Source organism: Sphaeramia orbicularis, chromosome 19 (genome assembly GCF_902148855.1).
Source record: "Sphaeramia orbicularis chromosome 19, fSphaOr1.1, whole genome shotgun sequence".
Taxonomy (NCBI): Eukaryota; Metazoa; Chordata; class Actinopteri; order Kurtiformes; family Apogonidae; genus Sphaeramia; species Sphaeramia orbicularis.
Window position 1 is genome coordinate 8,332,213 of NC_043975.1, and position 25,068 is coordinate 8,357,280.

Here is a 25,068-nt window from a genome sequence, read left to right on the forward strand (position 1 = left end):
GGTATTTTACTCTTTTATTTCTATATTCACATGGGTATTTTACTCTTTTATTTCTATATTCACATGGGTATTTTACTCTTTTATTTCTATATTCACATGGGTATTTTACTCTTTTATTTCTATATTCACATGGGTACACTCTCTTGGTCTTAGTGAGGACTGGAGCAGCAGCATTCTGGATCAACTGCAGTCGTCTGATAGACTATAAGATTTTCCAGGAAATAATCTTTTAAAAAAGGAAACAAAACAAAAAATATCACCTTGTTAACAGTATCGTGATATATCGCGATATATCGCATTGTGATCCTAGTATTGTGATTTGTATCGTCTCACCAGATTGTTGCCAAACACAGCCTTAGTTGTCGGTTGGGTTCCCCTCCCGTCGCTGTTTTCATATCCTCTCTCCGGCCTCGCCATGCCTCTCTGTTTTCCTGCCCTGATAAGGTTATTTTTCTCCTTCTGCCCGTCCCACAGATTATCTCAAGGTTGTGTGTTTTGCCTCCCTCCGGGTTGCCTTCCTTCTTTTCTTTCTGTCATCCTCCTCTCTCATCCCCACCGCTCTAATGCTCACCATTATATCTCCATTATTGTCTCTCCTTCTGTTTGTAACTCCTCTCTTCTGTTTCTGGACTCCCTCGCCGCCCCACACTGCCATAATCAGGCCCCTCATGGTGGACCGGCTTGTGTTAGAGTACCCCCCCACCCCCACCTCCCTACACCCCCCTCCCTCCTCCCTGCACCTGTTTTACTGCCGATTGTGTGTATTTGTGCGTCATCCTGCTCCTGTCTCAACATCACAGATGCTTCTCACAAGCCTTTTCCACAGTGCCACCTTATCTCTATGTCCACATACACTCACCCCCTACCCACCCACTCCCCCTCTTTCCCCCCTCATCCACTCTCTCAGGTCCCAGACAGCTGCCCAGAGTCCAAACACCAGCCTCTGGCATTAAGAACCCCCCCCCTACACCACCACCACCACCATCATTCGCTCTTTTTCTTCTTCTCCCGCTCTTTTTGGCTTAAACCCTCTCCGAAACAATGACCGTTTTCTGTCGGCGGGAGGCTGGGGAGAGCGACGGCGTCCTGGTGTTTGTTTGTGAGGCTCGTACACGAAGCCAGCAGCACAACTCTGCAGGCTGCGAACACACAGAATGGAAGGAAAAAAAAACAAAAAAACCTCTGGCTATGAGGCAACAGCACTTCAAGTACCCGCTGAAATAGGAGTCGGTGAAATCCGTCGGCCATTTGTGATAAAGACGGAGCAGAGGTGGTTTATAAAGGCAAAACAGTTTCATGTGATTGGAGTTTTAGAAGTTAAACAAGTGGTGCCAATCACAACAAACCCCGCCCCTCGCAGGTATTGTAGCTTATTTTGGCATCAGTCCAGCTGATGTCATCATGTCTATGCGTGTGCTGATGTCAGTATATTAATTGCCTCTATATATGTGGCAAGTTTGAAGGAAATTGAGACAAAATTAATGTTTTTATAGACATGAAATTTTGCCCATTGTAAGGAAATGGGGAAAATTTTTTTTAAAAATTCATAAAAATTTGAACTTTGACGTACTTTTCCCAAAATGTAATCACATCTATTCTGCATCACTGGCAATCTATAAACCCAATTTGGTATGAATTCAACCAATAGTTTTGCTGCTACAGGAATTTGAAATTTCGCCCATTATAAGTAAATGGGGAAAAATTTTTTGTAAAAATCCATTTAAAAAAAATTTGACTTTGACCTACTTTTCCCAAAATGCAATCACATTTATTCTGGGTCACTGGCAATTTATGAACCCAATCTGATATGAATTCAACCAATAGTTTTGCTACTACAGGAATTTTAAATTTTGCCCATTATAAGTAAACGGGAAAAAAAAAAGAAAAAGTAAAAATCCATTTAAAATTTTTGACTTTGACCTACTTTTCCCAAAATGTAATCACATCTATTCCGCATCACTGGCAATCTATTAACCCAATTTGGTTTGAATTCAACTGATAGTTTTGCTGCTACAGACATTTGAAATTTTGCGGCTAAAATCGGCTAAAATTTACTTAGGGGGTCAAATAAGTGGCCATTTTTGTCAAAAAAAAAAAAAAAAAAGTTGTAAGAAATGCACAGAACTGGGTTGAAATAATGCTAATCCATTTGTGCACAGACTACTGATAGTATTTGACAGTGGAAGCTCTATTTTCAGAAATATTGGATTTTGAATTCATAGCAAATTTGGTTTATAGATTGCCAGTGATCCAGAATAGATTTAATTACATTTTGTCGCAACAGAACTGAAGTCCGGGCTGATAGGGCTAAAGGGGTTTTAAATGTAAATGGACTGAACATTAGGGTCTAAACTTTGAGCAAAAGTTGAAATAAAAACATCCATTGTCCTGATTTATTATATTTTTATAGTAGATGAATATTAATATAATTTTTTTTTGTAGATGAATATTAATATAATTTTTTTATAGTAGATGAATATTAATATAATTTTTTCGCATCGAGCGTCCTTGCGTATCCCAAACAAAAAGTGTTTTTCTAGTTTTAGGACATAATTAGCAAAAGGTCTGAAAAAGCAAAACTGCGCAAAATACAATACAAATTTTCAGAGGTTAAAGAAAGTGTCACTTTTCTTCTTGCAGCTCTGTGTCTTTTCCCCCTTCGTTAGTCAGTTCAGCTAAAATTTACTAGGGGGGTCAAATGAGTGGCCAAAAAAAAAAGTTGTAATAAATGCACAGAACTGGGTTGAAATAATGCTAATCCATTTGTGCACAGACTACGGATATTATTTGACAGTGGAAGCTCTATTTTTATTAATGTAAATGGGCTGAACATTAGGGTCTAAACTTTGAGCTAAAGTTGAAAAAAAACCATCCACTGTCCTGATTTATTATATTTTTATTGTAGATGAATATTAATATAATTTTTTTTATAGTAGATGAATATTAATATAATTTTTTCGCATCGAGCGTCCTTGCGTATCCCAAACAAAAAGCGTTTTTCTAGTTTTAGGACATAATTAGCAAAAGGTCTGAAAAAGCAAAACTGTGCCAAATACAATACAAATTTTCAGAGGTTAAAGAAAGTGTCGCTTTTCTTCTAAATGTGATGAGATATTTTGACTAGAAATGAGAAAAATACACTTGGTTAGCTATAGATTTTTTCCAGTGCAATAACACTAAACTCTGCTCTTTCAGTGAATATCCGTGCTTTATGCTGAATTTCCACCCAAAAATACTATTCAAACTGTCATTTATCATGAGTGATCATCTCCGGTCGCCGTCGTTCTTGACCTGAAATAAATCCGCAGTTGAGCGTTTGGAAATCTCAGTGTTCCATACAGCCTCTTTAAGCGCTCAGTCATTACATTCTTGTTTTCTATGAGCAGCAGTTAGATAATCACTCGACACCTGAACCAAGGCTGCAGACGTTATTGCACATTTAGTACAGATTACACTACACATGCTTTTCTAAGACTTTCTTTAGAAAAACCTGATTTTTTATAATATTTTTTTTTTTATTTCTGTCAACATTGTGCCCTTGACCGTTCACCATCACATCTCCCACAGCGCTGTGTCTTGTCCTTGTCCTTTTGCTGCAGAAAAATAAAGAACACAAAGCAAAAGCCTGCTGTTGCAAGATGAGGGGGTGGGATGTAGGGAGGTGGGGGTGGGGTGGGGGTCGTATCTGAGATCGAAACGTTCACATCAACCCTTGTTTACAGCGAAGTCCTGCTGTTAGCGCCATCGATCGGTGCGTGACAGGAAGAAGGAAAGGCCCCCGGTGCAATTAGACCCTGAAAAAAACACAATGGGAAAGATCAACGGTAAATAAGACAAGGCTGAAACTTTGAGGATCATTATGGTGACATTCAGTGCATTTAAATGACAACTTTTATTCCTGGTTTAATCTGATTAAAGGTTAGATCCTATTTCAGATGTAAACACCTTATTCCAGTTGAAAAAGAAAAGTTGGGATTAAATTTAAACCCGATTAAAGTCACTGGTTTAACCCCCTTTTAATTCCGATCTAAATTCTTCCTGGGACATGTAAACTCTTTATTTCGTTTGGACTTTATTCCTTCCATTCTGCACATGCTCGTTGTCTTGTCCTGTGGCGATGACGCACACATTCTGCGCTGGCGGAAGAACATGCACTGCAGTCTAGTCTTCCCAAACCGTTCCAGTGGGCTATTCTGATGGGATCTACCAGCCTGGAAAACCCTGAAGGAAGAGTTCACCACTTGTTTTTTATTCATTCATTTGTCATGCACTAATGAGTTCAATAAGTGGGTAAACAGTTTGTACTGCAGTGCACCGACTGACTTGTTCTCGCAGCCCTTCCGTTATCTTAGCTTAGCCTAGCTTAGCATAATGGCTTCATTCCTATGGTCAGACGTAGCCAGGCTTTTATAGGTGATTTGTAGTATTTTATGAGTGATTTTGGTAAATGCAGTTCTCCTTAATCATTACTTCAGTCCGGTGGGGTCAATATGATCACAAATTGAGGCTCAAATCATGGCCATGTGACTTACTGCACTAATAAAATCTTGGGAAATAAAAACTAATGCAAAGCTAAAACGGTAAAGCAAAGCTAGTTTAGTGCATGCATCCCTTCCGACAAAAAGATTTTCCACTTCCGTCAACACAACAGTCCCAAGATTGTATGAGTGCAGTAGGTCGCAGATCTAAAGAAATAATTCGGGAGAATCGGATTTCAGAAAATCACTTACAAAAGACAACAAATCACCTTTAAAAAACTGGCTACGTGTGACCATGGAAATGCAGTGACTATGCTAAGCTAAGCTAACAGAAGGGCTGCAAGAACAAGGCAACGTGAGCACTGCAGCGCAAACCCTTTAGCTCACTGAGCTACCTCATGAATACCTCATGTAAACCTTTATTCGGGTTGAACATTTCCATGTAAACAGAAGAGAAAATACTTTAGTTCCAAATTCATTTCTTCTGGAAAAATAAATCCGATTTAAAAAGCATCATGTAACCGTACCCTGTGTGTGATGAATTTATATAAAGATACGTTTACTTTTTTAAATTGAATTACTGAAATAAATCTACTTTTTAATGATATTCTAGTTTACTGAGATGCACCTGTATATCTATAAATATTACAAATTTGTTTAACCCAGTGTTTATTTGTGGCTTAAAACAGACATGATCGCTGTCTGATATTGTACCAAAAGTCCTTTCGACTTTTTTTTTTCAAGGTGTTTCAATCTTTTTTTCTTTTTTTTTTCAACATTCGTCAGCACCTTCTGGTGACTTAAAGGTGAGGCTATACTGTGTTCCCCAAAAATGGTCAGTCTGAACACATCATCAAATTTGATTAAAAATGACCTAAATAATTACTTAAGTCCATCTAATTGTTTCCTGGAGAGTTTGCATGCATCCCTTCCAACAAAAAGATTTTCCAACTTCCGTCAACACAACAGTCCTAAGATTGTATGAGTGCAGTAAGTCGCAGATCTAAAGAAATAATTTGGGAGAACCGGATTTCACAAAATCACTTACAAAAGACAACAAATCACCTTTAAAAAACTGGCTACGTGTGACCATGGAAATGCAGTGACTATGCTAAGCTAAGCTAACAGAAGGGTTTGCGCTGCAGTGCTCAAGTTGCCTTGTTCTCACAGCCCTTCCTTTACCGTTTTAGCTTTGCATTTGCTTTTATTTCCCAAGATTTTCTCACTGCAGTAAGTCACATGGCCATGATTTGAGCCTCAATTTGTGATCATATTGACCCCACCGGACTAAAGGAATGATTAGGGAGAACTGAATGTACCAAAATCACTCATAAAATACTACAAATCACCTATAAAAGCCTGGCTACGTCTGACCATAGGAATGAAGCCATTATGCTAAGCTAGGCTAAGCTAAGCTAACGGAAGGGCTGCGAGAACAAGGCAGTCGGTGCACTGCAGTACAAACTGTTTTACCCACTTATCGAACTCATTAGTGCACGACAAATGAATGAATAAAAAACAAGTGGTGAACTCTTCCTTCAGGGTTTTCCAGGCTGGTAGATCCCATCAGAATAGATTCAAGATTCAAGAGTTTTATTGTCATATGCACAGCAAAAACAGGTAGTTATACAATGCAATGAAATTCTTATTCTGTTCATCTCCCTAAAAAACACAACACACTAAAAATAAATAAGAAGAATAAGAATAGGGGAAACAATAGCAATAATAAAATCAACTATAAAAATTAAAACATTAAAACAATTAAAACCAGCAGTAAAGTGTTCAGTGCAACAGCAGTATAGCCCACTGGAACGCTTTGGGCTGACTAGACTGCAGTGCATATTCTTCCGCCAGTATAGAATGTGTGCGTCATCGCGACGGGACAAGACAACGAGTATGCGCAGAATGGCAGGAATGAAGTCCAAACGGAATAAAGGGTTTACATGTCCCAGGAATAATTTAGATCGGAATTAAAAGTGGATTAAACCAGTGACTTTAATCGGGTTTAACTTTAATCAGAACTTTTCTTTTTCAACTGGAATAAGGTGTTTACACGGGCATCTGAAATAGGATCTAACCTTTAACCAGCTTAAACCAGGAATAAAAGTTATCATGTAAACGCACGGAATGCCACTAAAATGCAACTCAAACCTTCAGCCTTGTCATATTAATATTCCAGAGTCAAAGACAAACCGTTTCTTTTCCAAAAAAAAAAAAAAAACACTTTGCGCCAATTTCCCAACGATCACACGGGCAGAAAATCATTGAAGAAGGAGGCGAAGATGCCAATTTCCTCAACCCCCCCCCCAATCGCAGCCCGGGTAAATCAGATTGAGCAGCAGTCACGAGGCGACCTGGTGTGTTGGAAACCGACCGGAAAAAAGATGTTAAAAACCTCATTCCCCCGCTGCTGCTGTTGGTATCGCTCTTTCATCCTGCACTTTTAACCAGCAGCTGAATGCAACAAGTTCACAGCTGTGTTCTGTGCAGCGTCAAAAAGGTGTTCTGGGATATGTAACTCAGCTAAAATGTACTGAGGTCTTATTTCTGTCTGTGTGCATAAGAATCAATGGAAGTGAATCCCCAAAGGAACTGTGTGTTGGTAAATGCAAGTTATGCAAATAGAATAGAATAGAATAGAATAGAATAGAATAGAATAGAATAGAATAGAAAGTGAAACAGTGGTTTAAGTGAAAGTAGAATAGAATAGAATGGAATAGAATAGAATAGAATAGAAAGTGAAACAGTGGTTTAAGTGAAAGTAGAATAGAATAGAATAGAATAGAATAGAATAGAATAGAAAGTGAAACAGTGGTTTAAGTGAAAGTAGAATAGAATAGAATAGAATAGAATAGAATAGAATAGAATAGAATAGAATAGAATAGAATAGAAAGTGAAACAGTGGTTTAAGTGAAAGTAGAATAGAATAGAATAGAATAGAATAGAATAGAATAGAATAGAATAGAATAGAATAGAATAGAAAGTGAAACAGTGGTTTAAGTGAAAGTAGAATAGAATAGAATAGAATAGAATAGAATAGAATAGAATAGAATAGAATAGAATAGAATAGAAAGTGAAACAGTGGTTTAAGTGAAAGTAGAATAGAATAGAATAGAATAGAATAGAAAGTGAAACAGTGGTTTAAGTGAAAGTAGAATAGAATAGAATAGAATAGAATAGAATAGAATAGAATAGAATAGAATAGAAAGTGAAACAGTGGTTTAAGTGAAAGTAGAATAGAATAGAATAGAATAGAATAGAATAGAATAGAATAGAATAGAATAGAATGGAACGGAACAGAATAGAATAGAATAGAATAGAATGGAATGGAATGGAACGGAATAGAATAGAATAGAATAGAATAGAATAGAATAGAATAGAATAGAATAGAATAGAATAGAATAGAATAGAAAGTGAAACAGTGGTTTAAGTGAAAGTAGAATAGAATAGAATGGAATAGAATAGAATAGAATAGAATAGAATAGAATAGAATAGAATAGAATAGAAAGTGAAACAGTGGTTTAAGTGAAAGTAGAATAGAATAGAATAGAATAGAATAGAATAGAATAGAATAGAATAGAATAGAATAGAATAGAATAGAAAGTGAAACAGTGGTTTAAGTGAAAGTAGAATAGAATAGAATAGAATAGAATAGAATAGAATAGAATAGAATAGAATAGAATAGAAAGTGAAACAGTGGTTTAAGTGAAAGTAGAATAGAATAGAATAGAATAGAATAGAATAGAATAGAATAGAATAGAATAGAATAGAAAGTGAAACAGTGGTTTAAGTGAAAGTAGAATAGAATAGAATAGAATAGAATAGAATAGAATAGAATAGAATAGAATAGAAAGTGAAACAGTGGTTTAAGTGAAAGTAGAATAGAATAGAATAGAATAGAAAGTGAAACAGTGGTTTAAGTGAAAGTAGAATAGAATAGAATAGAATAGAATAGAATAGAATAGAAAGTGAAACAGTGGTTTAAGTGAAAGTAGAATAGAATAGAATAGAATAGAATAGAATAGAATAGAATAGAATAGAACGGAACGGAACGGAACGGAACGGAACAGAATAGAATAGAATAGAATAGAATAGAATAGAATAGAATGGAATGGAATGGAATGGAACGGAATAGAATAGAATAGAATAGAATAGAATAGAATAGAATAGAATAGAATAGAATAGAATAGAATAGAAAGTGAAACAGTGGTTTAAGTGAAAGTAGAATAGAATAGAACAAGAAAACAGTTATTGTACATACAGCTCAGATGCACATTTGTAACAGTATAGTATTATATAAAAGGGGGGGGGGGTAATAGTAATGGTAATAAGTGTCCTGAGAGGTAAACAAGTTATTGCACATTTGAATTAAAGAAAAAAAAAGTACTGTGGCGTATAGTCAGGTTATTGCACATTAAATTTAAAGTACTCAGAGGTAGATCAGTATATTGCACATTCAGTTAAGAGCAAATTTGCAGGATTTCAGTTCTGTTGCAACATGTTGATGGTCATATGAACTATGTTTTCAGCTCAAAAATGTCCAATTTCATCACAATTAATGCGATATTTTCATGTCACAAATGGCCAAGTTATATTTGAACTGAATTTATCTGAAAAACAAATATTCTGTTCTTTTAGATTCCCCAGTTTTTCTTACAAGATTATACACTACATATCACGTTTTATTTTTACAGGTTCAATATGGAGAAAAATTTATGTTTTATAGACACATGAAATTTTGCCCATCATAAGTAAATGGGAGAAAGAAAAAACAGATTTAAAGAATTCATAAAAAATTTAAACTTTCGCCTACTGACTAAACTACTAAAACTGATGTTTTTATTGACATTTGAAATTTTGCCCATTATAAGTAAATGGGAGAAGAGAAGATTTGAAAAATTCATGAAAAATAGGAACTTTGACCTACTTTTCCCAAAATGTAATTAAATCTATTCTGGATCACTGGCAATCTATAAACCAAATTTGCTATGAATTCAACCAATAGTTTTGCTGCTACAGACATTTGAAATTTCACCCATTATAAGTAAATGGAGAAAAAAAGTTTTCACATACACGTGCTATTCAAAATCCAATATTTCTGAAAATAGAGCTTCCACTGTCAAATAATATCAGTAGTCTGTGCACAAATTTATTAGCATTATTTCAACCCAGTTCTATGCATTTCTTACAACTTTTTTTTTTTTTTTGACAAAAATGGCCACTCATTTGACCCCCTAAGTAAATTTTAGCCGAAAAATGAATGGATGGATGAACAAAGGAAAGACGTGATTGTAATTAACCCTTTATAAAGCACTCATACAGTCACGGAAAAAATTATTAGACCGTCAACAAACACCAACAAACACTATATTTTCTTCAGTTTCTTGTTCATTTTAATGCCTGGTCCAACTAAAGGTACATTTGTTTGGACAAATATAATGAAAACAACAAAAACATCTCATAGTAGTTGAATTTCAGAGCTGATGTCTATCCATTTTCCATGTTTTCTTGATAATAACCAAAATCACTTCAGTTCTTACATCAATATCTATGGCATTGTACTGACATTCCATGTTTTCTTTTCTGTCTGTTTTAGTCACATGATACACACAGGAGTTAGGACTGGATTGCACAGCCATTGTTTCTGATGACTTTGGATGGTCTAATAATTTTTTCCACAACTGTAGAAATACTCTGAAATTCAAAATTTCAACTTTAGTGTGTTATTGGAGGTCATAACAAAACTTTATTATTTTTGTGAAATTTTTTCCAAATTTGTTATTGTTATAGAGCAAATCAAGGTCAGTGAAGTTACCATATTTGTTTCCTTACCCATAAGTGGCAAAACATGAATATTTTAGCCAAACTGACTAACGACGGGGAAAAAAACATAGAGCTGCAAGAAGAAAAGCGACACTTTCTTTAACCTTTGAAAATCTTGATTGTATTTTTATAGTTTTGCTTTTTCAGACCTTTCGCTAATTATGTCCTAAAACTAGAAAAAACGCTTTTTGTTTGGGATACGCAAGGACGCTCAATGCTTTTTAAAAGTTTAGATCACTGCAAAAAAGATGTTAGAAAAGGTTCTGAGGTTAGAATTTGCCTCATATAAAGCAAACAATTAATGAAAAACTGTTGAAAAGACTAGAAAATGAAGCGGTATTAGGTTCAGCCCAGGTAATGTGTAGTCTGGTTCAACCTCTGAAAATCTGCTCTTGAATCTGAATAGCGCTGGCCGTGACCAGATAAGTTTTACTATCAAAAAGCTGCTGTCGTCGAGTCTTTGTGCCGCCGCTGTATCTCCCGCCGGCAGAGGTTTTTAAGAGAAAGGAGAAAAAAAAAAAAAAAAAAAAAAAGAAACTGCTTCTCCTCAGCTGTGGAGCCAAAGAGCAGGACTTACTGCTCCATCACAAAGGAAGGACCTTGAGAGTGTAAAAGACCTTATCGATCCTTTTCACCAGCAAAAGCATCCCATTCTCCATCACTCTATCTGCGCTGATGCTGCTGCTTCTACGGCAACAGGAGGAAAACTCTGAGTAATAATCAGTTTTACATGATTACACTGAAGGCAGCGTGATTCTACGTACACTTCTCTGTCATCGGAAACTAGTCGTCGTCTTGCGGAATAGATCCTATCCCTCATACGGGTCAAGTGACGCGGTTATGTAGGGAGAGCCCGACTACATTTTATACTGTAATTCAAAAGTATGTAAGATGAGTCCGTGTATCATTCATTCATTCGTTTTTCCATTTAAAACCAAAAATGAGAAACAAAAAAACCGACTCATTTTTGCATTCCATGGGTGAAATTTGAAATGTCTGTATCAGCAAAACTATTGGTTGAATTCATACCAATTTGGGTTTATAGATTGCCAGTGAACTTGAATAGATGTGATTACATTTTAGGAAAAGTAGGTCAAAGTCAAAAAATTTTTAAATGGATTTTTACTACTTTATTCCCCCCTTTACTTATAATGGGTGAAATTTGAAATGTCTGTATCAGCAAAACTATTGGTTGAATTCATACCACATTGGGTTTATAGATTGCCAGTGACCCAGAATAGATGTCATTACATTTTGGGAAAAGTAGGTCAAAATTCAAATTTTTGATGAATTTTTAAATTCTTTTTTTTTTTCCGTTTACTTATAATAGGCGAAATTTCAGATGTCTGTATCGGCAAAACTATTGTTTGAATTCATACCACATTGGGTTTATAGATTGCCAGTGACCCAAAATAGATGTCATTACATTTTGGGAAAAGTAGGTCAAACTTAAATTTTTTTATGAATTTTAAAAACACATTTTTTCCATTTACTTATAATGGCCAAAATTTCAGTTTTGTTTCAGTTTCCTTCAAACTTGGCACATATATATAGGCAGTTGATCTGCTGACATCAGCACATGCACGGACATGATGTCATCAGCTGGATCGATGCCGAAATAAGCTACAATATGTGTGAGGGGCGGGATTTGTTGTGATTGGCACCACTTGTTTTCTTCTTTTTTCTTCTCATTTTTTCTTTACTTTTCTGCATGATTTCTCATTTTTCCAGAGAACACGCTCAGATTTCTATTGGGAAAATGAACTTCATACTTCTGCCATATATTTCCTTCTATCTCTTTGCAACCCAATAAAACAGCTGTGTAGCTCATTGTGGTCCCGACCCTCAGTTTGGGAAACGTACAGGGTGGGGAAGCAAAATTTACAATGAACATTTAGTTGTTTTTTCTCAGCAGGCACTACGTCAATTGTTTTGAAACCAAACATATACTGATGTCATAATCATACCTAACACTATTATCCATACCTTTTCAGAAACTTTTGCCCATATGAGTAATCAGGAAAGCAAACGTCAAAGAGTGTGTGATTTGCTGAATGCACTCGTCACACCAAAGGAGATTTCAAAAATAGTTGGAGTGTCCATAAAGACTGTTTATAATGGAAAGAAGAGAATGACTATGAGCAAAACTATTAGGAGAAAGTCTGGAAGATACTATTAAAGAAGAATGGGAGAAGTTGTCACCCCAATATTTGAGGAACACTTGCGCAAGTTTCAGGAAGCGTGTGAAGGCAGTTATTGAGAAAGAAGGAGGACACATAGAATAAAAACATTTTCTATTATGTCAGTTTTCTTGTGGCAAATAAATTCTCATGACTTTCAATAAACTAATTGGTCATACACTGTCTTTCAATCCCTGCCTCAAAATATTGTAAATTTTGCTTCCCCACCCTGTATAAACAGAAATGTTAGCAGGAGCTTATGTTTTGGTTGTGTTCATGGTTAAATATTTGTGGCTAAAATTTTTAAGTATTAATATTTAACCCTAGTGACTAATTTTGCTCTTGCGTCCGTCCTCAGGTCGTTCGGGCCAGGCGGTGGCCGTCCGGGCCAAAGTCTTCGGCTTCAACGTCATCTTCTACGACCCGTACCTGCAGGACGGCCTGGAGCGTTCGCTGGGCGTCCAGCGCGTCTACACCCTGCAGGACCTGCTGTACCAGAGCGACTGCGTGTCCCTGCACTGCAACCTGAATGAACACAACCACCACCTCATCAACGACTTCACCATCAAACAGGTACGGCAGCAGCGGGACTTCAGCTTTACTTCCGAGTTCCTGTTTTATGCACGTTTAACCCTTTATAGTTCACTACTAGAAATACTCTGAAATTCCAAATATCAGCCTTAGTGTGGTATTGGAGGACAGAACAAAACTATTAGTTTTGTGAAATTTTTTATTGACATGTAGAAAATCAAGGTCAATGAAGTTACCATATTTGGTTCCTTAACTGTAAGTGCCAAATTAAAAAAAATACAAGAAGTAAATATTAAAAAGTACAAGAAAAACATGTGTAACGTGAGGGTTCATTGGTGGTTAATGGTTCATTACCTCCGCCAAGGAGGTTATGTTTTTGCCAGGGTTTGTTTGTTTGTTTGTTTGTTTGTTTGTCTGTCCGTTAGTGTGCAACATAACTCAAAAAGTTATGGACAGATTTTGATGAAATTTTCAGGGTTTGTTGGAAATGGGATAAGGAAGAAATGATTAAATTTTGGTGGTGATCGGGGGTGGGGGGGCCCACGGGGGGGCCCATTTCCAACAAACCCTGAAAATTTCATCAAAATCTGTCCATAACTTTTTGAGTTATGTTGCACACTAACGGACAGACAAACAAACAAACAAACAAACAAACCCTGGCAAAAACATAACCTCCTTGGCGTGGGGGGGCCCACGGGGGGGGCCACTGATCAGCCTTGGCGGAGGTCTGCGCTCTCCGAGTGCTTCTTGTTCTTTATAAAATGAGAAAGCAGGACGGAGCCAGATTTCTTCTTGTACAGTGCTTTATTTTTCACACACGACAACTACTGCCACAACACTTCCTGACACATATCCTCACATGACTCAACTAACCAACCAGGAGCTAGCAGTACTTAAACCTGCAAACATATGCAAGTTCCAAACAGAAAAGCCTACGTTGGGAATAGATACTGTTAAAATGTGCAAAATCACTGCTGTTTTTCACTTTTAATACTTTAACCCTTAGAAACTGTGGCTGACTTCTGTGGCCAACTTCCCAACTATTAATCATACACATATGCTTTAAAACTGGAGTTCCACATGTGTCATATTTGGGTACTCAGAAGTTCTGTAGTGAAAGTTTAAGAATTTGTTGATTACCTCCGCCGTTATGTTGTCATCGGGGTTTGTCTGTCTATCTGTTTGTCTTTTAGCAAGATAACTCAAAAAGTTATGGACGAATTGTGATGAAATTTTCAGGAAATTTTGATACTGGAACAAGGAACCAATGATTAAATTTTGGTGGTGATCGAGGGGACGACTGATCTGCCTTGGTGGAGGTCTGCGCTCTCCAAGTGCTTTTCTAGTTACCTCCGCCAAGGGGGTTATGTTTTTCCTGGCGTTGGTTTGTTTGTTTGTTTGTTTGTCTGTTTGTCCGTGTGCAAGATAACTTGAAAAGTTATGAACAGATTTGGATGAAAATTTCTAGAAATGTTGATACTGGCACAAGGAACAAATGATTAAATTTTGGTGGTGATGGGGGACAACGACTGATCTGCCATGGTGGAGGTCTGCGCTCTCCAAGTGCTTCTCTAGTGTTCATTATATTTTCTTCATTTGAGTCAGTAAATGGGCGTAACTTGAAAACAGAAGGTTTAGATATAGATAAAAATTCATTTATAAGTATAAATCATCCACTTTTTAAATGAGAAAAAACACATTTTCTAAGGGTTCGGTCTGAGTCACACAGTCAAAAGTACTTTTTTCAAAGGAAATGGAAAGAAAGGGGAAAAAATTGTGACTTGAAACAAACCAGAGTCAGATTCTGATTGACTCCTGATGCTGACTGACACTAAAAGTTCTAAAAGTACTACATGTCTAAGTCTCTGAGGGTGAAGTACATTTTCCTGATAATACTTCCAGACGGATGTGAATGCAGATCTTTTACCGATTGTTCCGCTACGGCAAGGGTGTCAAACTCATTTTAGTTCAGGGGCCACATTCAGCTAAATTTGATCTGCAGTGGGCCGGACCAGTAAAATAATAACACAATAATATATAAATAATGTCAACTCCAAACTTTTCTATGTTTTAGAGCGAAAAAAGTAAATTTATATTATGAAAAGGTTTACATCTACAAACTATCCTTTCAAAAGATGTGAATAACATGAACGAACTAAAAAAATAAGTGTAATTTTAACAGTGTTCTGCCTCAGTTTATCATTTACACATGTGCATTAGAACTTACAGATTACAGTGGATCTACAAACACACAAAACATTTCATAACAGACAGAAAATTGTTAAAATTGTACTTACTTCTCTGAAAACATTTCAGGTTGTTCATATTTGTTCAGGTTATTCACATTTTTTGCGAAATTATACTTTGTTTTAGTGTAAATACATGTGCAAAAAGAGAAAAATTTGGAATTGTCATTATTTTTATGTCATTATGATAGTATTTGACTGGTCCCGCCCACTTGAGATTGAATTGGTCTGAATGTGGAACCTGAACTAAAAGGATTGTTAATATCTTAGTGTAATTTTTGCATTTCACACATTCATCCCAAAGGCCGGATTGGTCCTTTTGGTGGGCCTGATTTGGCCCCCGGGACGCATGTTTAACACCTGTGCACTATGTAGTAATGGGACTTTTGGCTCTTTGAAGGGAGCCGTTCACTGAAAAGAGTCGTTCAAAAGACTGGCTCTTTCATGTTTCTTGCATTATTTTGAAACACCGATGTTTTAATGACTAAATAGGCTACATGTGATGACTGACATTACATTTTAAAGGTGTTTAATTGGCGCAGCAGTAAATATTATCTTACTCTAAAAAAGAATAGTTAGTTCAAATGTGTGGGCTAAATCCATGACATGAGGGGTGACATTAGGCAAATGCTGGAATTTGACCAAAAATATCACGATGCATTATGTGGACTAGTCTGTAGCCTAAAAATGAAGAATAAAATAAAACATTTTCTTATGAAATAACATTTTATTCTCCTCAAAACAAGAACAATAAATGTGTGTAAACATATGGAAAAAATTGCACAAAACACAACAGTGATTAATCACTGCAGTTACTTAAATACCTGAACTGTAGTGCAGTTCTCAGAACAAGAACATTATGTTGGTAAACATACAGAAAAAATGCACAAAACACAAAAGCGATTTATCATTTATCCTCGAGTATGCTCACCTTACGCTTCAAACTGTTGTTTTTTTTGCTAACTTCTTGCCATGAGGCATGCGCAGTGCACAAGCATTCTTTTTTTTCTGCTCGAACATTCTCACCTCCCCAGTGATGCTACATTGACAGGCAATCGGACACTTCCTCCTTAAAAAAAAAAAAAAAAAAAAGAATGGCTCTTTACAAAGACTCGGTTCCCATCGTTCATTTCAGTGGCGGCTGCTCGTCTTTCAGACAGGGGAAGCTCATTGTCAGCTTACATCAAAAAAAAAAAAAAAGTCAAGTTATTTAAACATACATTCGGCCCTCCGTTCCTTTTTAAGAAAATGGTCAGTAACCTTATCGTACCAAGTAGGCGTCTTTTCCAGGGACTGGACCAGTGTCCGCTCTGCTCAGACAGCATTGGCCCAGTGTGTTGTGGGTGTCAGACTTCAGCCTTTTTAAACTACAGATGCTCCTTTCACCCCGACCTAACCGACAGTTTGATTGATTTAACTATCTACAAAATGATATTAAACTCGAACAAGAAATGATTAAATTATGGAACTGAAACAAGAAAACGCTGAAATTATGTTAAATTGAAACAAGGAAGTACAATGAGTGTGTTTTATTTACAGTGCAAGAAATGAACGAGTAATTTCATAGTGGTTTCTCTCTTGATTTCCCAGCAGAATGTGCGACGGTATTAAACTGAACTGTGTCAGTGAAGGAGTAGATCTGAAAACAGCTGTCAATCAAACGAGATTCAGCCTTTCGACTGATCCTCCAATCAGCACGTGGGATTCTGGCGTCCAGCCCAGCCGAGCTCCGCCCACAGCTCCATTCACCCCCAGAGACGCCCCGGCGTCCGGGGGCGGGACAACATGGTGGCATTTATCCAATTACCGTCCAGTTTTGAGGCAATGAAAAAAACTGTTCCACTCAGTCCCATTGAAGTGCATGGACGCTGAGAGTCTACGGACAAATGCACTGAGCAGAGATGGAATGAGAAAACAGAGACACGGGAATGGAGGAGAAGTGAACAACATCGCGTCCGTTGATTTGTGATAAAACTGATTCTGAACGAACTCGTCTGTGAGATGAACGTGTTCTAACACATTTGTAGTCAATGAAATGTCAACACAACCGAACATATTTAACCATTTAATTTTCATAATTTTTGGGGAAGCCGGGCTTCCCTTGCAGTCTGTGAGAAATCGCCACTGGTTCAATTCAAAGAGCCATTCAAAAGATTCGATTCATTCGTGAACATCACATCACTAGCGCTACGGGGTTTGACTCAGAAACAGTGGCTAGGTTTGCGTCATTTGGACGGAGCTGAAATCCTATTGAACAGCTGTGACCTAACCTGGGTTTAATGCACTGCTATCTAACAGGTAGACAGGAGCTGCCGGTGTATTATTACTGTGTGAGCCCGGAGGCCGTCCTTAAAGAGCATTATCATCATCAGTAGAGAAGAAAAAGAGAAAAAAGGGAAAAAAAAAAAACAGACGGGAAACAGCAGCAGCAGCCTTCCTGCCTGCACATTCCCTGCTCTTTATCTTAAGCTCCTCCAAAGCTGGACACAAATTCATTCCTTTGCTCTGTCAAATGCAATTAGCGCCAGCCCACGGCTACAGCAAATATATCGACTCGGCTGCGCAGCGGGGGGGCCCGGAGCACAGCGAGGGGAAAGTGCTGCTCTTCCACGAGTCGATATCTGCGCTCGGAGGCGTTGCCTGGAGTGACACCTGCAGGGAAGTCGAGGAACCGCATGCGCCGTAGATAGAACCTCGACTTATCTGTCAATATCTGCCCGCGTTACCAGTCGCGTTTTTTTTTTTCTCCTCGCCTCCCTTTCGATGTGTTGACAGTAAAAGTGGGTGTCGGGTAATAGCCTAACCTAGTTAACTCTGTGTCTTTTCCAAAGCTTAAGATTCTCAGCTGCCTCTTAAGTGCTGCAATGAAGGAACACTTTCCTCCCGTTCCTCAACCAAAAAATCTTGGCAGTCGCTCTCGGCTTTCTAAAGTGGAAACGTGTGTGTGTTTGTGTGTCAAAACCACCAAGGCCTAATAAAAGACTGCCTGCCAGCGTAAAAGCTTTTCATGCCCCTGGATTTCAGCTTTTGTCAAGATTAAGGGATTACTTTCTTCTGAGCATATTCATTTGATTTTTTTTTTCTCTTCTTCCTCCCTCTTACACTTTTGTTGTGCTTTTTTTTTTTTTTATGAGCGGCAATGGGTAGGGGGTGGGGGGGTGCTGCCTCATCTTTTAGCTCATCCCTCATCCTTCATTTCATCTCCTGGTTTTGGATAAAGACTGTTCTTTATCCCACATCTGACAGTATTTTTCCCCCAGGTGCTCCCTGTCTCATAAATCTTTGAGCAACAAAGGTGTCCCGCACTTTTTTTTTCTTCTCGCGTAATATGTGTTAAGACCCTCAAAATGCTGCACGAACCTTGGACCTCCAATCCAGATTGATGTCCCGCTTTAGATCCAGACAGATCACCCCCTCCGACTGTCAGACTCAACACAAAACCGCACGCATCTGATATTTCACCTGGAAATTACAGGATTTATTTCGGCATCTCGGTGTTGATTTGTTTGCGTTTTTTTTGTAGATGCGTCAGGGTGCGTTCCTGGTTAACACCGCGCGAGGAGGTCTGGTGGATGAGAAGGCCCTGGCCCAGGCTTTGAAGGAGGGGAGGATACGTGGAGCCGCCTTGGACGTTCACGAAACGGAGCCATTCAGGTGAGTTTCAGGGTTACGGAGATAAAAGATTCACAAGAAAGAGTCGAGAAAATAGATGAAGAAGTCAGCAGTGTACAGTCAAGAGGAAAGAAAAGACTCACGACGGAGTACTTTAAGACTCACCAGAGGGCGCTGACGAATGTTGGAATAAAGTCTTGAATCATCTTCGGGAACAATTAAATGGACCTAATTATGATCTAGAGCACTTCTTAACCAAATCTGATGATGTGTCCAGAATGACCATTTTTGGAGCACATACCATAACTTTAGTGTTTGTGCTGACGAATGTTGAAAGAAATAGCTGAAAGACCTTAAGGAGTGCTTAAGTGGACCTCAGGAATGATCTAGAGCATTTTTTAGCCACATTTGATGATGTGTCCAGAATGACCGTTTTTGGAGCACATACTACAGCTTTATTGTTGGGCCACCAGAGGGCACTGATGAAGTTTGGAATAAAGGCTTAAAAGTTCTTGAAATACCTTAGGGAACAATTAGATGGACCTCAGTAATTATCTAGAGCACTTCTTAACCAAATTTGATTATGCGTCCAGAAAGACCGTTTTTGGAGCACATACTGTAGCCTTACCATTTGGTCATTGGAGTGTGCAGATGAATTTTGGAATAAAAGCTTGAAAGTTCTTGAAATACCTTAGGGAACAATTTAATGGTCTTCATTAATGATCTAGGGTTCTTTTTAACTTCATTTGATAATGTGTCCAGAATGGTCCTTTTCGGAACACATCCTACAACCTTACCATTTGACCAACAGAGGGCGCTAATGAATTTTGGAATAAAAGCTTGAAAGTTCTTGAAATACCTTAGGGAACAATTAGATGGACCTCAGTAATTATCTAGAGCACTTCTTAACCAAATTTGATTATGCGTCCAGAAAGACCGTTTTTGGAGCACATACTGTAGCCTTACCATTTGGTCATTGGAGTGTGCAGATGAATTTTGGAATAAAAGCTTGAAAGTTCTTGAAATACCTTAGGGAAAAATTTAACGGTCCTCATAAATGACCTAGAGCACTTCTTAACCACATTTGATGATGTGTCCAGAATGCTCCTTTTTAGAGCACATACTATATAGCCTTACTGTTTGGCCATCAGAGGGCACTGATGAATGTTGACAGAAATAGTTGAAACACCTTAAGGAGTGCTTAAATGGACCTTAATAACGATCTAGAGCACTTTTTAACTGCATTTGATATCTCAGAATGACCCTTTTTGGACCACATACCATTTACCTTACCATTTGGTCGCCGGAGTGTGCTGATGAATTTTGGAATAAAGGCTTGAAAGTTCTTGAAATATCTTAGGGAACAATTAGATGGACCCCAGTAATTATCAAGAGCACTTCTTAACCAAATTTGATGATGTGTCCAGAATGACCGTTTTTGGAGCACATACTTTACTATCATGCTTTACTATTGGGCCACCAGAGGGCGCTAATGAATGTTGGAACAAAGCCTTGAAACATGTTAGGCAACAATTAAATGGACCTCAGTAACGATCTAGAGCAATTTTTAACCAAATTTGATGATGTGTCCAGAACGACCCTTTTTGGAGCATGTACTATAGCCTTACCATTTGGCCACAAGGGGGTGCTGATGAATGTTGACAAAAATAGTTGAAACACCTTAAGGGTTGCTTAAATGGACCTCAGTAATGATCTAGAGCAGTTTTTAGCCACATTAGATGATGTGTCCAGAATGACCATTTTTGGAGCACATACTATAGCTTTACTGTTGGACCACCAGAGGGAACTGATGAAGTTTGGAATAAAGGCTTAAAAGTTCTTGAAATACCTTAGGGAACAATTAGATGGTCCTCAGTAATTATCTAGAGCACTTCTTAATCAAATTTGATGATGCATCCAGAAAGACCGTTTTTGGAGCACATACTGTAGCCTTACCATTTGGTCACTGGAGTGTGCAGATGAATTTTGGAATAAAAGCTTGAAAGTTCTTGAAATACCTTAGGGAACAATTTAATGGTCTTCATTAATGATCTAGGGTTCTTTTTAACTTCATTTGATAATGTGTCCAGAATGGTCCTTTTCGGAACACATCCTACAACCTTACCATTTGACCAACAGAGGGCGCTAATGAATTTTGGAATAAAAGCTTGAAAGTTCTTGAAATACCTTAGGGAACAATTTAACGGTCCTCATAAATGACCGAAAGCACTTCTTAGCCACATTTGATGATGTGTCCAGAATGCTCCTTTTTAGAGCACATACTATAGCCTTACTCTCTGACCATCAGAGGGCGCTGATGACTGTTGGCAAAAATTGTTGAAACACCTTAAGGAGTGCTGAAATGGACCTCAGTAATGATCTAGAACAGTTTTTAACAACATCTGATAATATGTCTAGAATGACCATTTTCAGAGCACATACAACCAGAGGGTGTTGAGGAATCTTGGAATAAAGGCTGGAAAGTTCTTGAAATATCTTAGGGAACAATTAGATGGACCTCAGTAATTATCTAGAGCACTTCTTAACCAAATTTGATGATGTGTCCAGAATGACCATTTTTGGAGCACATACTATAGCTTTACTGTTTGGCCACCAGAGGGAGCTGACGAATATTGACAAAATAGTTGAAACACCTTAAGTATTGCTTAAACGGACCTCAGTAATGATCTAGAGCACTTTTTATGTACTAATGTGTCCAATTCACGGAGCATGTACTATAGCCTTACCATGTGATCACTAGAGTGTGCTGATGAATTTGGGAATAAAAGCTTGAAAGTTCTTGAAATACTTTAGGGAACAATTTAGTGGTCCTGATTAATGATTTAGGACACTTTTTAACTACATTTGATAATGTGTCCAGAATGACCGTTTTTGGAGCACATACCATAGCCTTACTGTTCGGCCACCCGAGGGAACTGACAAATTTTAGAAGAAAGGCTGGAAACACCTTAAAACACCTCAAGAAAAAACTTAGATGGTCCTCTTTAATCACTTAAAACACCTTTAGCCACATTTGAGGATGTGTCCAGAATGACCAGTTTTGGAGAACATACTATATAGTCTTACTGTTTGAAAATCAGGTGGCACCGAGGAATTTTTGGATAAAGACTCAAAACACCTTTAAAAACCTCTAGTAACATGTTGATGGTTGTCTAATATGACCTAGAACACTTTAAAACAAGATTTGATGATGGTCAAAAATTACCCTTTTGGACCACATACTATAGCCTTACCATTTGAACTCAAGGGGGCGCCGATTAATTTTCGGATGAAGGCTCAAAACACCTTGAAACACCCCTAGAAAAATGTTGATGGGTGTCTAAAATGATCTAGAACACTTTTTAAGAAAAAAATAAAGATGGTCCAAAATTACCCTTTTTGGAGCACATACTATAGCCTTTCCATTTGAATTCAAGGGGGCACCGATGAATTGTCAGATTTTCAATTTACAATTTGAACACCAGGGGGCGCCGATGAATTTCAGGTAAAGGCTTAAAACACCTTGAAACACCCCTAGAAACATGTTGATGGGTGTCTAAAATGATCTAGATCACTTTTTAACCAGATTTTAAGATGGTCATAAAATTACCCTTTTTGGAGCACATGCTATAGCCTTACAATTTGAACACTGGGGGGCACCAATGTATTTTCAAATAAAAGCTCAAACACCTTTTAAAACCTCTAGAAACATGTTGATGGGTGTCTAGAATGATCTAGAACACTTTTTAACCAGATTTGAAGGTGGTCAAAAATTACCCTTTTTGGAGCACATACTATAGCCTTACCATTTGAACTCCAGGGGGCACCGATGAATTTGTGGATAAAGGCTCAAAACACATTGAAACACCTCTAGAAACATGTTGATGGGTGTCTAGAATGATCTAGAACAATTTTGACGCAGATTTGAAGATGGTCCAAAATTACCCTTTTTGGAGCACATACTATAGCCTTACCATTTGAACTCCAGGGGGCGCCGATGAATTTGTGGATAAAGGAAAAAAACAACTTTTGACACCCCTAGAAACATGTTGATGGGTGTCTAGAATGATCTAGAACACTTTTAAGAAGATTTGAAGATGGTACAAAATTACCCCTTTTGGAGATCATACTATAGCCTTACCATTTGAACTCCAGCGGACGCCGATGAGTTTTCAAATAAAGGCCAAAAAAACTTTGAACCACTTCTAGAAACACGTTAATGAGTGTCTAAAATGATCTAGAACATTTTTTAACCATATTTGAAGTTTGTCAAAATTTACCCTTTTTGGAGCACATACTATAGCCTTACCATTTTAACTCCAGGGGCGCCGATGAATTTTCAGGTAAAGGCTCAAAACACCTTTAAACACCTCTAGAAACATGTTGATGGGTGTCTAGAATGATCTAGTATACTTTTAAAACAGATTTGAAAATGGTCCAAATTACCCTTTTTGGAGCACATACTATAGCCTTACCATTTGAACTCCAGGGGGCGCCGAATAATTTTTTGATAAAGGCTCAGAAAACCTTTAAACACCTCTTTAAACATGTTGATGGGTGTCTAGAATAATCTAGAACACTTTTTAATTAGATTTGAAGATGGTACAAAATTACCATTTTTGGAGCACATACTATAGCCTTACCATTTGAACTCCAGGGGGCGCTGATGAATTTGTGGATAAAGGCTCAAAACTCCTTTAAACACTTCTAGAAACATGTTGATGGGTGTCTGGAATGATCTAGAACACTTTTAAGCAGATTTAAGATGGTCCAAAATTACCCTTTTTGGAGCACATAATACAGTATAGCCGTACCATTTGAACTCCAGCGGGCGCCGATGAGTTTTCAAATAAAGGCTCAAAAAACTTTGAAACACTTCTAGAAACACGTTAATGATGTCTAAAATGATCTAGAACATTTTTTAACCATATTTGAAGCTGGTCAAAATTTACCCTTTTTGGAGCACACACTATAGCCTTACCATTTTAACTCCAGGGGGCGGCGATGAATTTTCAGGTAAAGGCTCAAAACACCTTTAAACACCTCTAGAAACAGTTTGATGGGTGTCTAGAATGATCTAGAACACTTTTAAAGCAGATTTGAAAATGGTCCAAATTACCCTTTTTGGAGCACATACTATAGCCTTACCATGTGAACTCCAGGGGGCGCCGAATAATTTTTTGATAAAGGCTCAGAAAACCTCTAAACACCTCTTTAAACATGTTGATGGGTGTCTAGAATAATCTAGAACACTTTTTAATTGGATTTGAAGATGGTACAAAACTACCATTTTTGGAGCACATACTATAGCCTTACCATTTGAACTCCAGGGGGCGCCGATGAATTTTCAGGTAAAGGCTCAAAACACCTTTAAACACCTCTAGAAACATGTTGATGGGTGTCTAGAATGATCTAGAACACTTTTGAAGCATATTTGAAGATGGTCCAAAATTACCCTTTTTGGAGCACACACTATAGCCTTACCATTTGAACTCCAGGGGGCGCTGATGAATTTGTGGATAAAGGCTCAAAACTCCTTTAAACACATCTAGAAACATGTTGATGGGTGTCTGGAATGATCTAGAACACTTTTTAAGCAGATTTAAGATGGTCCAAAATTAGCCTTTTTGGAGCACATACTATAGCCTTACCATTTGAACTCCAGGGGGCGCTGATGAATTTGTGGATAAACACTTAAAATTCCTTTAAACACCTCTAGAAACATGTTGATGGGTGTCTGGAATGATCTAGAACACTTTTTAAGCAGATTTAAGATGGTCCAAAATTACCCTTTTTGGAGAACATACTATAGCCTTACAAGTTGAACTCCAGCGGGCGCTGATGAGTTTTCAAATAAAGGCTCAAAAAATTTTGAAACACTTCTAGGAACACATTAATGAGTGTCTAAAATGATGTAGAACATTTTTTAACCATATTTGAAGTTGGTCAAAATTTACCCTTTTTGGAGCACATACTATACCTTTACCATTTGAACTCCAGCGGGCGCCGATGAGTTTTCAAATAAAGACTCAAAAAACTTTGAAACACCTCTAGAAACATGTTAATGGGTGTCTAAAATGATCTAGAACACTTTTTAACCAGATTTGAGGATGGTCAAAAATTACCCTTTTTGGAGCACATACTATAGCCTTACCATTTGAACTCCAGGGGGCGCTGATGAGTTTTCAAATAAAGGCT

The 25,068-nt window shown here is 37.7% G+C and overlaps 1 protein-coding gene across 1 annotated transcript in view; it reads left to right on the plus strand.

Moving 5' to 3' along the window:
* The window catches only part of LOC115439352 (uncharacterized), a 176,131-nt gene extending 157,193 nt beyond the window's left edge, over positions 1–18,938 (plus strand). The window contains exons 5-6 of the mRNA XM_030163186.1: positions 12,840–13,054; positions 18,782–18,938. Coding sequence (XP_030019046.1) covers positions 12,840–13,054; positions 18,782–18,916 — 350 coding nt within the window. The 3' untranslated portion in view covers positions 18,917–18,938. The remainder of the gene's footprint in view (positions 1–12,839; positions 13,055–18,781) is intronic.
* Positions 18,939–25,068: the final 6,130 nt, after the last annotated feature.